This window comes from Dermacentor silvarum, chromosome 2, assembly GCF_013339745.2.
Source record: "Dermacentor silvarum isolate Dsil-2018 chromosome 2, BIME_Dsil_1.4, whole genome shotgun sequence".
Classification (NCBI taxonomy): domain Eukaryota; kingdom Metazoa; phylum Arthropoda; class Arachnida; order Ixodida; family Ixodidae; genus Dermacentor; species Dermacentor silvarum.
Genome location: NC_051155.1, coordinates 254311698 through 254327388, shown reverse-complemented (window position 1 = coordinate 254327388; position 15691 = coordinate 254311698). Strand labels below are relative to the sequence as shown.

Below are 15691 nucleotides of genomic sequence, written 5' to 3'. Positions count from 1 at the left end.
ACAGTAACTACGGTGGCTAGATGGGTAGGTGTGCCGATCCAGCGCGCCGATCCCCCCTGAGGCCTACTTAACCCCCCCCCCCCCCCCCCCTCTATTTTGTTTAACCTCATTTCTTTCCTTGCGCATTTGAGTACTGTAACTAAGATGTAAGACGCGCAATCGTCTGCACACTCGCAAAAAGCGCATTTTTTGACGATTCCCCATGAATAAATTGAAATTAGTGCTGTTTAGATGGTATTGGCAAACTGTCAACCCCACCCTGGCAGAGATCCTGGGTGTGCTACTGGCAGTCTTTCTCGCAAATTCAGAGCCCGACTTGCAGTTGGGAGCGAAGCAGTAAGTCTCCTTGGTGGTCTTTGGTGGAGCAATGCCGCCGCTAGTCTCGTCGGTCATTTTTCCGACGTGGAACATTCCACATCGCTTAGGAACTTGCAAACAGTACGAGAGACCCGGAGCTCTTCACCTTTGAAACTGACATGCAACTATTCCAATACGGGCTTTAATTTTTTTTTGCTCGCAGCCTGCCACCTGTAGCAGACGACGCGTGCTGCGGAACCGTTCTACTGACCGCAGCGCCAATTTTGCGTCATGACGCGGAGAAGCGGTGAACTACGCTGCAGACGCGCCGGTCGGCAGTACAGTGTCGGCACCTATCCACAGAACGCCCAGACCTATCCATCTAGCCACCGAAACGGGACCATTGAAAACAAAAATACCACGTGCGCGGTGACTAATGTGTGAATGTTCACTGCTATTTGGTGCTTAGTGTGTAAGTAAGGAAATTCGCAATGGACAAGTCACACGGCAGTTGTGAGTGTTGTGAAAAATGGTATAAGGTGAGTCGCAGCTACGTTCAGACTACGCATACACAGCACATATCGCACGGAGCGCCCAGCTAACGTACAAGGAGGTTAACTTAAATTTAAGCCGTGAACACGGACTATGTCAACACTTCTACTAGCTGCAGTTAATGTGAGGAAGCCTTGTAAAATGGGTCAGGATGCTGCCGAATGCTGTCGCGGGCCGGCGCAGATGCCATAGACTAGAGATGACTCCATTAGTCGCCGCGTCTGTTGGTTTCGGCCTCTGTTCTAGCTTCTGATATTCTGTTCAGGTGGCATTGCACTAGTTACAATGTTGAAGTAATCCACAGCACAAAATAATAATAATAAAGAAACGGACGACGGCATCAGTACGTTAATCGTTGCTGGAATTTTAGTAGGAAACTCCGTTGGGCACATCGTTTCATTGAGCGTTCGTGAAGCGTCTTTCTGCGTCCACTGTGCTGTGCGGAACAACGTTTGATTGGTTTTGAGTGTTTAGAAAATTGCTCCACCTACGGTGAACATAACTAAGCACACCGGCCGTCCAATGTGTATGCATGCAGTGTCCTGTGTTTATATTCTGACAAGAGGTCCTTGTGCTTACCCTGCTTTGTTGTTGTTGTTGCCTCAAAACATGCTTTGTTCTTGCTTGAACTTGATGTTTTTCTTTTTATTCTGGTTCTTGGCATGTTTGATCACCTGGAAAATAGGGAATTGTGCAGTTAACAATTGAAATTGCGATTAACAATGCTATCATTTATTATTCATTACGTTGGAGCATTTGCAGTTTAATTCTGTGGTTATTCGACACGGATCACCTCATTAAAGCATAAAAGTCAAAAACAAAATTTGCTGTTAGTGTTCCCTTAAAACACAGTAACTGTAAAGGCCAAGCTGCTCATGGCCAACTGGGACAGGATGAAGAAGCAATGTGTCCTGTCTGTTCCTTCCTTGCCTAAACTGGCTATGAATTAACTTGCCTGTCCATCTCTATGAACAAATTTTTTTTTTTTTTACTTCTTTGGCATGTGTTGGACACCTTGAATAGTGATTTCATGGTTGCAGTACCACTACTGTAGGTTTTACCAGTTCCTTATGTTAGATGCACCCTAGAAACTTGAGCTACATCTGAAATCCGGGAGCCAATGTAAAAGTGTGCAATAGGCATATGTTTTTTGTTCAGAAGAAAAACTTACCTGGGTTGTTGAATGAGAAGTGTTGCATGTGTGGCAGTATATGGGACAAAAACCAGGTTTCATATTGGTGTACTCGAAACAGATGTGCAGGAACCAATTCCTTTTATTAATGGCAAAGCATTATATGGCTCATGGGGTGGAAAATCTGGCGTAGTCTGTGTTCGTGTGAACACGATGGTCCAAAAAGCTGTGAGCCCAGGTAAGCCAATTGAGGCAGTTGATGACTTCAATTAAGGCAGAGTGAATTAAGCAAAGTTAATTAAGGCAGTTTTAATTTAAATATAGTTCATTATGGCAATCGAACCCACGACCATAGGTGGGAGTTGAACCCACAACCTTTGGTGTTAAGGCAAAGTTAATTAAGGCACTCTTACTCTCGACCTTTGGTGCGAGTCAAACTCGGAACCTTTGTTTTTAAGGTAGAGTTAATTAAGGCACCCGAACCCTCGACCTTTGGTGGGAGTCGAACCCACGACCTTTTGTTGTGCACACCTTGTGATGAACACCGTTGGTTGTCGCAATTACACAATGCATCAAAAAATTTCGGTCATGTAGTTACTCGACGACTTTAAGAGCATAGGCATCACATGGTGGTCGCAATGCTTTCGCATTCATCCACGTAGCGGTAACTAAGTGCCTCTTGAATTTCTTTGCAGCGTGCATTTCAACAGTATTTTGTGTTCAGGGGATTATGACTTCATACTTCCATCCATGTTATGGAAAAGTCATTCTTTAAAGCAACTCTCATTGTTTAAGCATATTTTTCTCGGCTACTACTGCACTAAATTTGATTGATGTTTGTTTCATTTAAAAGAAAAGTTAAAATCTAGTGACTGTCGCAAGCAGATTTTTTATTTAGACTGTATAAGGTTTTAAAAAAATTGTTGAAAACAGGAAAAAAAATGGAACAATCACATTTACAATTGTGTAACTCAGCATTTGAAAATGATGTCACAATTCTGTAAACTACACATAATAATATATATGAAGTGGAAAAAATTGATGTGTTATACACTGCAATGAAATATACCACTAATGAGTGGAACTTTTCAAAAACTCTTGTATACATTGGAGAAAATTCATGTAAGCTGTAGATTGATAAATCAAATTTGTTTGCTTTAGATGGTCTACTGGATGTAGTTTACAGAACGGCAATATCTGTTCTTGGTGCAGAGTTAGGGATTTCTAAACTTTCTGCTTCTATTTCTTTAAACTTGGTGATCTTCACCAATTTCTGTAGAATAATTCTAATAAATCAAAATTTCACTAGAATTTAACTTTATCTCTCAAATACAAAAACATTAATTGAAATTCGTCCAGGGGTTGTCTTATAATAGCATTTCTGCATTTTACATGTATTTGAATAGGTGACATCTGAGTTGGCCCTGAGCTAAAGCTTCCTTTTAAAGACGAAGTGCATATGCGTTGTATATAGTCGAAACAGTCAACAAAAATTTTTACGAAGCTTTTAAGCTTGGGGGCATTATAAGGCTTATGAACAGGGCTGTTACGTTAAAAGGTGTATTTAGCAGCACTCATTAGCTCTGCTCTTGCATGTGCTCAGGTGGCATGAATAGTGCCTAAGAATGAAGTAAGCGTAAAAACATTGATTACATTTAGTGTAGCCAGACCTGCTGCACTATCTGGAATTTGTGCACGATGTGGCATCTTGAGGCTTGGCTCTGCTGCCCTATGATGCAATTAGTCACTGCGATTTCATTAATACTGCTTTGTCACTTTTGAGCTGTAATTTTATTATAAAGAACTGCTGGAATGGATGGGTGTTTCTCGGGCATTGCAGGAATTGCCAAGCGCCAATTAATTCCACGGGTGGCACCCAACTTGAGAAGTCAGCTGCGAAAATTGCGTGCCTTGACTTGTCTCATTCAGTGCTGAACTGTTGCTTTCTGTTTGCTCTGTTCTCTTCCTAAAACAGAAACACATTGCAATTAAGAGAAAGATTGCTGAAAGAAGGTAAGTATAAGGGCCACTTTTGGGAACCGCAGAGTGCTGACGCCGTCTGCTATTCTTGCAGCCTCCAGATTAGCAGATTCCTGCAGCTTGACCAGGGTATGTGCAATTGTTTGGGATGGATGCTTCTAATGAAAGTTTGTGCTCACTGTTCAGCACCTGTAATATTTTGCTGCTGAGCGTCAAGCTTGATTTTGTGTATGATGTGTTGAGATGTTGGTGAACATTCCAGCTGGTCAAAGTGAATCTGCATCTCTGGGGCTTACAGTGTTGAGCTTTTTGTTCAAATCGAGATTTACTTAAAAAAGCAGCTGTATTAGAGATATTTGCCAGCAAATTGTCATGCTAGGAAAAGAATGCAGAATTGATTTAACCTTGCTACTTGGGGTGCCAAGGCTCCAGTTTTTTGGATCACAAATATCCCATCGAAGCTGGGGATAGATAAAACTGACGAAGAGTTGGTTAACATTTATTTTGCTTCTAGTGCAAAAAGAACGTAAGCCAGCAATGTAGGTGACACTGACTTGGCCAACACTGCTGTGTTGCTTGCTAGTGCCGATAGACAGGGAAAGGGTGGCAACACCATTTTCATTTGATATCATCACTGTATGGACTGTGCTGCTGGATTGGTGTGGGTTGACATGAACATGCAGGCTGAAGGGAAAGGACTGGCATCAGCCATCACTTGAGGCGCACATTGATGAACCTGTGTTAGCATCTTGGTGAAGCCTCAGAGATTGCTGTGAGCTTTAGGGGCCTGCATCCTTTCTTCCTCTCGGCTTCATGCTGGGTGGGGACAACTGTGTCGTCTGCTACAGCACCTACCATTGCGTCTCCTGCTCCCTACGAAGTGCACAACTGGTGTGCGGCCATACAGGAAGATTTTTGTCACCAAAAGCTTTTGCGTGAAAGAGAGCACGCATTAATATACGTGACCGCGCTCTCTGACATACCTTTTGTACACTGAGTCACGTTGCTGCACTTAATCACAAACCTTGGCAGTGGTGCGGTCAGTTAGTTGCTTTGTAGAAGCTTTCTTACGTAGTAAAAAGCTGCTTAAATTTTTGTTGCCACCTAGGGTACATGCCACCATTTGATCATACATTTCGGTGATGAAAAAAGTGTTTTTTTACGTAACAAGTTCAGTGATCTCAATTTACAAGTAAATGTGACATGTGACGTGCCAAACTGCATTCACACTCAAATTATCTTGCAGTTTTCTATGCACCATGCAAATTAAGATTCTTAAAGCTTTTTAAGAAAGATGGGGGTAAATGGAAGTGAGTTATAGGCGTGTTGCTAATGTCAGTAACATTACGGATTTTGGCAGTGTTCTTATGTTTGAATTGAGTTCATGGGTTTTTTGTGGGAAAAGCACAATTTGATTGTAAGTGTAGTGGGGTACTTTGAATTAATTTGGCCATCTGGGGTTCTTTAATGTGCCCCCTAAATCTAAGTATATGAGCATTTTCGCATTTCACTCCCATTGAAATGCGGCCGTTGCAGCCGGAATCAGGGTCATTGAAGGATTGCAGTCGTTAGAGCTACTTCTGTAGGGACCATTTCAGAACCTTTTAGCTGTAAACGTATGTGTTAATTTAGATTACCTATGGAAGGGTGACAATATAGATTGCTTTCTTTTTTTGTTGTGTTTGTTTGTGATGCAGAATGTCACGAAGCAGTATTTTGTGTTTTTGCTATGATTTTATGGTATTATTTGAATATGTTGCCCACTGCTGCTAATAAGGCCGATAGACTCGTCAAGCTGCGTATGCACTTTTATTTCTCAGTCCTTCTCATGTATTCAATGGGTAAATAAAAAAACCTTTTTAGCACTCTTGTGACTATGCACTTTTTACAAAACGTGGCATTTCAACTTTAAATACGATGTATAGGAAGAAAAGAATTGAGAAATCACAAAATCTGTTTTAAAAAACCTATGCATATAATACAGCAGGAAAGCTCTCCACTTTAGTTGTTCATGAGGCTCACTTTTGCACGTCTTGCTTCTATGTGTGTTGACACCACGCACAGCATTGCGTTTAAAAATTTTCTATTGATTAGCTCAGTGTCGCTCAAAACTGCTTGCTTAAAAGTTAGCCTGCACATTGATTCTAAACCACAAAGCTGCGTGTCTAGCTAGCCATATCAACATAATGCAATAAGCACCACAGCTGGTAACAGCAAAGTTTTAAAGAATTTTGTGGGCTCCAATAAACAACACAAATCTATTATGGTGAGTATACAATTCATGTACAAGCAGTCTATGGGACTAGCATGACTCAAAAATGGTGCCATTTTGAGATAACCCTTGACTTGGCATTGCATGCTTAACAATCACAAGCAGATTACTTTAAATGAAGCTTTTTGAGCTGGCAACATTGACAATCTTACTATATACATATCTGCAAAGAGTATATCGCACAGCATAGTTTCTCACAGTATTACCTAGAGGGAAATCTGGTGCCATCGTCTATGGGCGTTCCCTAATGGGCACTGTGCCGTCATGGGAATGACGGTATGTGGGTGTGCGAGGCTTGTGTTGGCTGGTGTTGTGCGCAGCTTCATCTAAAACGTGGCTGTGGCTGCACAGATAAAGCGTTCTTAAAATAATATCTTCATAGAATGTTTTCATTTACCCATATTACAGCTTTCAACTATGTTTACTCACCTGCAATGCATACTCAAGTGAGGAAAAGCAAGAACAGACACGCTGTCGTAAAGCAAGCGCAAACTTTGTCCTCTAACTTTCATCATCATCATCAGCCTATATTTCTGTCCTCTGCAGGACGAAGGCCTACATCTTTGGCGGCATGCCAATACATTTTACGTTTCGCATAATTGTACATCCAATCACAAGCCCTCATGATTGAATAAAACATGTTTGTGTGTAATAAATAATAGAGTTAAAGCAGTTTTTTTTTACTAGCTGTTTTAGTAGGAAAGGAACCATTGTGATAGATGGAACGGTGCTAGCCAATCACGTCTTCAAGGTGTTCTGGCTTTCCAAGAACGATGACAATCTGAAGCCACCATATGCCGTCATTTCCATGCATACAACAGTGCAGCATTCCCTCTAGGCAATATAGTGTGAAACTCTATGTCGCGTAGTAAAGTTCTTGAAAGAAAAAGAAGGTTGGTCAAATTTACACACTGCATACGGATGACGACTTGGTGGGCTGCTTCTTGTCATGATTGATTGTCACGATTCACTGTAATTTTTGGGATCTGTTGAAAGATGGTACAGCTTCCAACCATTTCTGGAATCGTTTGTGCCGCAGCCATGCATGTTGGCGGAAAAAGACTGAACGTGCAACTGTAGCTCCTTTCGAGTACATTGTCACAGTTTGGACGGGGCACAGTATTGGCAGGGACTGCTGAGCCAAACAAGTTGAGGAGGCAAGCACCCCTTCAAAGGATGTCCTCACCATGCATCAGGTGGGGCTGAGGAGGAGAGCATTCAGGCACCGTAGTGAGCATTAGGGTGCCTCAATGTGCACCTCCTGCCCCGCTTCACGCCGGGTGATGTTTAAGCATTTTCGTTTCACTCAGCACGATTATTATGAAGCTGAAACACATTTTTCTCCAAACTGCTTTGTCAGTTGTTTGCACGTTTGGTGCTTTAGGCGCAATGGCTGAGTGCGTCATGTATACATAACTTTTACGTGCTGTGGTGGTGTAGGATTTTCCTCCTACTGAAGTGCCTTGAAGGACCTGTGTGTGTTTTGTGCATGATGCCACTTGCAGAGAACAAGAAGCTGAGGGATGAGCTTCGTGACATGCAGGAATTGTCACAGACGTTGCGTGCTGATTGTGTGGGGTACAAGAAGGAAATGTGTGCCACGCTGGCTGAGCTGAGTTCACTGCAGCAGGTCAGTAGATTAGGCCCAAAGCATGCAGTATTCTACATGTATTGACTCTCTGGGTGGCCCCCACCCTAGAGGCATAGAATATATACTGCCATTCTCTCCAGGAATTTGATGGCTTCAAAACTATGCAGATTGCACATGTTGTGGAGATGTTTAAGAGGACATGTAGGTAAAATAATTCAGTAGTCTCTCATGTGATGTTCTTTTGAATGTAATTGTATCTTGAAATTAATTGATTTGCTTAGGCTGACATCTGAAATAGATGAAATTAATTCCAGTTGTCGACAGTATTTGGCGCCTATATGTGCCTTAAATGACAGCTTTAGTGCCTGTTATAGGCACCTAAAACAGTGTTTTTTAGAGCCTAAATTTCCAGTCTCTAGTCACTACAGTGCGCCTTGTGTATAGCGGGGGAACGGCGGCTGCCGGGATGCTCTGGAGCCAGCCAGCGATGTCTAACGGTAGTTGCTGGGCCCGCGATAAGGTGCGTCTGGGCACATTTGGCCTTGCTCTTTCACCACCCGCGGGAGCGTCACTGGCTGGCTGCAGAGCACCCCGGTGGCCGCCGTTCGTGCACTCCACACAAGGGTGACGTGCGCTGTACATATAACCAAAATAAGTAACCAGACTAGCCGCGTTCTGGATAACTTGTGTTGCCCTTTGAAACTCCCTACACACTCTGTCTGTAAAAGTGCTTGCATATTTAACTACTGTATGGCCCTAATGGGAATGCACATGCACAGCTTGCGACCCTCCTCTAGCTAACCTTTCTACGTTACTCGAATGTATTTAAAGCTGTGTAGCCAGATTTATTTACGAATACTTCTACTACAGCACTGTGTATCGGCTAAAATTTTGAGGTAATCTTCACGGCTTAGAACTAAGACGTAATATTGTGAGGCTACCACAATGCCTGTACCACACATTCTATTGCTCATGCCCCAGTCACTCTGCAATCTTGCCTCTCCATTGCATTCTGTGCGCATCCATAGCAAGAAAGCCACTTCAAGGCCACTATCGAAGACATCTTTCCTCATTAGATCAGCCAACTTCTCATGTTGTACCTCTAACAGGGGGCACTCAAGAAAAAAAAATGAATAAAAAATAGCAGTTTTCTTTTAAAAAATATTTTTTAGACTTTGCAAAATTATGCTTAAGCATAATATTTGCATGTATAAAAATCACAAGGCATTTTTCTAATCAGAGGTCTGTGAAAAATGATTCTAATTGAGGCATGGTACCTGGAGGGGTTTAATTTTTCTATTCATGTGTTTCTGCTGAGGTTCACAACCAAAAGTTTTGTCCAGATGGTGAGCTTTCCTGTTGTAACAACAAGTGAGCACTAGCCCTGGCTGAGCTGGTAGCAGATCATTCTTCACTCCTCACGAGTGCTCAGGCAAAGGTTATGCTTCCATATGTGGTGCTGACAAGTGACAAGTTGTGGTTTTGCTGTATACAGGGCACATCCCAAAATGCTGCCGAGTCTCTCAACAGCAAGATTTGGCTGCTGTGCCCTAAAACAAGATCTGCGTTGTGCACTGTTGTGGAGATGACCACTTCCGTAGCCACACTGTGGTTTAACAAAGGCCATCAAGGGTTTGAGGATGTTCTACAGGAGTTCGATGTCTTTCCAACTCTGGGGTTCATCGCTTTGAGCAGCCAGATAAGACCAGAGAAGAACAAAAAGAATCTGTGGAACAAAGACATTTGGAGCTACATCTTGTCATTGTAGGGTAGCAGGCTAGAGGAGGAAGCTGGCTAGGGTTCCACCTACGCACCAGGAGAAGTTTTACACATCTTCCGGAAAGACTGGTTTGCATTCTGGCCTAATTTCATGCAAATTTATCATATTTAATATTGTTGAGCAAGTTTAGAAACTTTCAACTTTGTTTTTCTTTTTTTTTTATCCTTAGCAGTTTCTTCTACTTGTGCACAAAAATTCTTGTACTCAATGGATCTCGACCAAAGTTTGCATGGGTATGCACAAGAATTTATAAAATTCAAGTCGTATCTCGGCTTTATTGTACTTTGCAGCAGTTTTGGTCATTTGCATTTCATGGAAGCAATCCTCATGTGTTCTCGATTAATATACAGTGTAGACCGCTTATAACGTAAGTCGCCGGAGTCGCGAATATCCGCACTATAAGCGGTACCGCACTATAGCCAAAGCAACAATTTTCAAGGCCCGCACATATGCAAAGCATGTGCTCCGAGCCGCCACGCGTATGCAACAGTTGAGGAATGCGGCTAGAACGTTTGCATTCAATTTACAGTCGAATCTCGTTAATTCGAACCAAATCACGCGGCGGCGCGTCCGACCGGTATTGCTCCAGCACCGCCATAGAGTAAAAGCTTAGGAGAGACCCCTCAATGTACCGCGTGAACAAAAGGAAAAAAGAAAGAAAGAAAAATGCGGCGGAAATTTCACCCTCTCTCAAATGGCAAGGTCGCCGATTCTGCATTACGCCGGAACATGTGTGTACGTGCCGACGTCTCAGCCACGTTACCATAGCCACACGTAGAAAATGGCAGTGAACCCTTCTTTCTCCTTTATGCTTCCTCTACTTTCTAGTCACGTGTTGACCTTGCACGCTGCGGCGATGGTGCAGAGGGAAGCAGCGGCGCTGTCCCAGGCTGGCCAACGAAACTGCCCACGCCGGCAAACGTCCGCTTCCATATAACGGCAGAAAACAAAACTTCGGGGAGCTCGCGCGAGCGGCAGCGCCTGCACGGCGGCGGGCGCGAGCGGTGACAGTCGAAAGTGAGGGAGCTACGAGGGAGGGCGAGGGGAGCCACCGAAGCGGCGGAGTTGCCGAGGCGAAATCCGTTTCCCTGCTGCCCTCCTCCCTCACATTCCACAGTCTCTGCATGTGCCCTTCGCCGTGCTGTGCCGGCGCCGCCCGCTCCCAGAAGTTTCGTTTACTGCCATTATCGTGAAGCGAGTGTTGGCCGGCGTTGGCAGTTTCTTGGCCCTCGCTCGCTATGCGCACCGTGATATTTAACGACTCACACCCAAGATTCTGGTTTCCGCCTCACTGGCTGTTCGTTCGCACCATGTGCCCTTCTCCTCCACTTCGTCTCTTTCTTCCTCGAGCACTCCTTGGGGCTCCCGTTTGAGGGGAGCGTTCACCGTCTCCGCCGACTTCCGTACTCCCAGGCAGCCACACTGTAACCGGTATTTTGTTTCCCGCAACTGCACTATAAGCGATACGTGTATACATGGAGTGCTATGGGAAAATTAACGGGAGTCTGAAAAGACCGCACTATATCCGGTCCTGCACTATAAGCGGTTACATTATAAGTGGTCTATACTGTAGTCAAGATAAAAAAATGTTCTGTAAATAATGTGGCATCTCAAACGTAAAATAAAAAAAATTATTTTTATCTTATTTGCATTTTTATAACACTCTCCTAGGCCTGTTAGGAAGCCCGAACCTTACATGAGAGACCCTTCATTTCCTGCTCCCAGGAAGCACAAAATGAAGTTTCACATGGTTTCTCTGAGAAACGCTTCGTTCAGCATAAACGTGTGGTGCTCCGACAATAGGTGGTGTCCAAATACATGCCCCAGCGACGGTCCCATTTGAATAGCAAATACAAATCTCGAAAGTCATGCTTTTGCTGGCTGCATGTGGCAGAAGTGTTGTGGGAACCAGAAACACATCACAGACATCAGGCTTTGGACACCACCTACTATGTCTGGACGAAACTAGAATCTATCGCGCACCCCACACCAAGTTTATCTAATGCAAAGTGTTCCTCACTTGTTTGTGACAACACTGTCCACTGCTGTCTCATTGCTGCATATCGGCGCCACGTGGCTTCATGCTGACGAGCACATGTGTACTTGTGTTCCATATCAATGATTTCTGGTTACCACTATTCTTAACTGTATTAATTTTCACACAGCTAGACACTTCTGAATTAGCAAGCGTTCACAATTGTATAGATGGCAAGTCTCCATAGCCAACATTAGATTTTACATGTTTAGTGTTTATTTGTTACTGATAGGCATTAACAAGACCAACCAGCGAAGGACGCTGTGCCATGCAAGTGTGGGCTAGTTGGGAAGAAAGAGCAGTCGTGCACTCAGGTCTATTACTTATTTCATGGCGGACTGCCAGACCTGTCTAACTGTAATTGTGCCAGAAGAGTTCCCTGTTTCTACCATTTCCATGTACCATCGCTGCAAATTTATTAGCTGCATAGAGATCACCCCTTTGGATATTTTCTTTATTTGCACATTTTTTCTATGCATCAGGAGGGTAGTTTGGAGGTTGTGTCATGGACTTGTGTCTTGTCCACGCAGTGACATAGACAGGAGCGGCGACTCCACTGCTACGCAATGCATCTGCTTGGGACAAACTGTGAAACGTAGATGCCAGGTGTCTCGTTCATTTTTTTTTCTCTCCCTCTGCTCTCATTTAGTCACGTCCCCACATGCTTTCTTCTCCCTTCCGTGCCCGGCTGACTATTCCCCTCGCATAATGCTGTCTGCCGAGGCACATGGGAATCACTCAACAGCTTGCTTCCATGTGCACATGCGCTAGAGTGGCGGCGGCGGTGCGAACCCAGCTCAGGTTCTACTTGAATGACGCTCTGGTAAGAACAATAATAAGAGGCACCCGTGCATTAAAAGTTTGCCTTCAATGTCTTCTGACATAGCTCAAGACCGTTTCCTTAGTTTTCTTTCTTTCCTAATTTACGTATTTAGTCTATTTTCTGTGTGCATTTTGCTCCTGCACCTTGTACAGATCCATGTAATCACCCTTCTAATCACCCTGCATTGGGCCTGTAAGGTCTTATAAATAAAAGAAAATGAAAGAAAGACATGTCTCGTCCGATAACATCTACGCAAACCTCAAGGAGCAAGAGCAATGGCGGTACAGGCTTCGGGGAGTACACTGAGCAGATAACAAATTAGATGTGATCACGGCTGTGTACCCTTGCTGTGGCAATGTCAGAGAGACTGGAGTATGGTGGACCTGAGCTTGGCCTGGCCGCGCATCTGCTCCTCCAGTTGGTTGGAACACTTCTCCCCCTTCCACATTTTTTCCTCACCGCGTAGCACTGTCTGGTGAACACGCTGTAAAACGGTAACTAGTGTTTCAGGATCTGTCCGTTCCAGGTGAGCAGAGTTGGCTGCTGCTCCTGTTTATCTTACTCCATGGTCTTGTCTCTGTGTGGACTAAATGAAGGTTTGGAAAAACTGTGCGATAGTCAGCCTAATCGGTTTGCAGCTTGAGCTGATCATGGGCCCTGGTGTAAACATGATACCGATTGTGCAGCTCTCCAGCAGCCAATGTGCGGAGCTGGCACGCTTGAACCAGGAGCGAGATGAGGCCTACCAGGCACATCAGGAGGCACAAACGTCGCTGCAGAGTTGCCAGGTGCACTAAACATTTGTGCATGTATATTTATGTGTGCATGTTGCTGGTGATGTCACTGTAAGAAGAACCATGCATGCCTTGCTATAGTGTGGCATCCGTTCGCTAGTGATCTTGATTATCACTTGATCAAGTTAAGATTGTAGGCAAGAGCAGAGATCAAACTGTGAGGGAATTATTGGAACATGTTCATATCAGAACGAAAGGGTCAGCTTGTGTTAGTGACATATCTATCATGCTGTTCTGCATCACGCATTCTCTGCACTGCATGTGCGTGGAAGTCTTCATTTTGTATCCTGTCTGCTATTAAGCAGTTGGTAGTTGGCACATCTCTGTCTTTCCTTCTTCCTGTTTCTGTGCTTCATGCTTTTTACTTTGCGCAAAGGACAGCATGCGTAGGAAGCCTAAACACCAACTTGCCCAACAATGAAGTTCTTTTGGAAATGCTCACTTACCCTATGGTAAGTGTGCAGGCCATCTGAGGGTAACCAGAGTGGCAAGAAATAAGTGGCACTTTGCTATTTGCTGACAAATGTTAGCATATGTCGGGTGCTTTCCGAATGATTGCATCTTTTTCCTGGGAATTGCTGAGCGGGATATATCTCTTCCATAGATTCAGTCCCCCGACCACACATGGTTCTTGAGGGTCCAGACTTATTACAGTTAAACCTCAATGTAAAGAAGTAATAAAAAAAATCGGGTGCTTTGTTATATTCAGTGCTACATTTTGTGCTACGTATAGTGTTACAATCACTGCTTTTTTATCATTAAAGTACCCTTGATTTGGACCTAAATGATATTTATAAAAAAAAATATATATATATTTCGGGAATGGAACTGTGCATGGACAGCACCACCTTTCTCTAAGCGCACACATTGTCGGCCACAACCATGCAACATGTGCAGCTCTACCACTGTGCGGTATCGATGCAGTGCATAGAGGTATATCCTTTATGTCAGGCATTCCCAAAGTCTTCCCAGACTGCTGTGGAAGCCCCCACCTATTTGTTTCACACACCACAGTGTCTCACGATGAATATTGCAATGAATCAACGAAATGGTTGCAGTTATATAAAATTGTAAACAAAAGAAGTGCGCAAATTTCAGAGTACAGAGTAATCAGTATGCGACTCTGAGCTACTTATAATCAATTGGAGGTTGCCTTTTGCGTGTGCAGTTAAGCTTGCATTGAAACTGCATTAAGAGATACCACTTTTATAAAATTGAGATAAAATAATTCTACATGCCATCTTAAAAATCTTGTTGGCTTCCCTCATGTGAATGTGCAGCCTTAAATAAGATTTTACCGGAAATTCGGGCATCAGCCATGGCTTCACGGCTCCTGTTAAAATCATTGCACATACAGTCTATTGTGCATGCCATAAGCGGAATGAAGGGCCCTTTGCCTAATATCTGTTCAAATACGTTACGCCAAGTCCGTATATAATCGCTGTTGCTGTGCATTCGTTTTGTGATTAAGGCACCTGTACAGGTGCAGAAATGTCAATATATGTGTTGTTTTAATTGGCGAGTGTATGCTTCTTTCTACTATGACCTTCCCTAGCCAGACGATTTTTCATTAAACCTTTGACTGCTTTGATCCCAATCTTTCCTAGAATAGTAAAGCGCGCATATTTTGTGCCAGTTAGTGAGCCCAAATTGGTGCTCCCGAGTTTTAGTGCATACAATCGAGGTCTGCCATGGCTTGTGGCGTTACAAAATGCTTTGCTGAATTCATTGCTCAACACCAAAGTCAACTGTTGAGACAGGGGAAAATGCAGTGTATGTAAATGCAGGCATCCCTGAGGCAGTACGAGGCACTTATCCAACAGCAGAAGGAGGAGGCCGAAGGCAAGGCTCGCACAAGGTGAGGATGCTTGCAGGGTTTCCGGCCAGCCTTGGCTCATAGTCCTACTGGGAAGTTTGCAACCTCCATTTATTTTAAATTTAGCATTTTCTGTCAATTTTTATTCATAACCATTTTTACAGCCTAAATATAAATTCTGATATCATGAATCACTAGAATTTAAGAGTATCCCTTAAATGCTACTATAGTCGGGTACAACTTTAGAAGACAGGAGGAGGCCCCGCCCAGTTGACCGAAGCGCAGCAGCCAATTCCTCCGCGACTAAAGAAATAGTCCTGCTCAAAAAATTGTGACTGCTTCTAAAACGCGTATTTGTCGCTATAATTAGGATTTGTGTATCTTGACAAGTGGTTTGGTAAAACTATCATGATGGAAATGCTACCGCACATGCCGGATCGCGAGAGAAAATTAACTCCATGCCTTCTACAACGCTGTGCGTCGTCTGCTACAGAGCAAGATCGACGGCACCGGGCGTAGCAGTCGCTGGCTCAATAGCATAAAATTCATATATACTTTTTGTGTGTTTGCACAACCTTATTTTTTTTATGTGTTGGGCTTATTTTTAATTAATATAATT

At 43.6% G+C, this 15691-nt stretch overlaps 1 protein-coding gene across 3 annotated transcripts in view; it reads left to right on the top strand.

Annotated features, from left to right (window-relative positions):
• Positions 1-572: 572 nt before the first annotated feature.
• Positions 573-15691, top strand: part of LOC119443155 (mediator of DNA damage checkpoint protein 1-like) — a 100612-nt gene continuing 85493 nt past the window's right edge. For 2 of the 3 annotated variants that reach the window (XM_049662610.1, XM_037708318.2), the window contains exons 1-6: positions 573-836; positions 3957-3994; positions 4056-4090; positions 7739-7863; positions 13149-13250; positions 15044-15114. In XM_049662610.1, the coding sequence (XP_049518567.1) occupies positions 789-836; positions 3957-3994; positions 4056-4090; positions 7739-7863; positions 13149-13250; positions 15044-15114 (419 nt within the window). In that variant the 5' untranslated portion in view covers positions 573-788. The remainder of the gene's footprint in view (positions 837-3956; positions 3995-4055; positions 4091-7738; positions 7864-13148; positions 13251-15043; positions 15115-15691) is intronic. The other variant, XM_049662611.1, reaches the window with a different exon arrangement.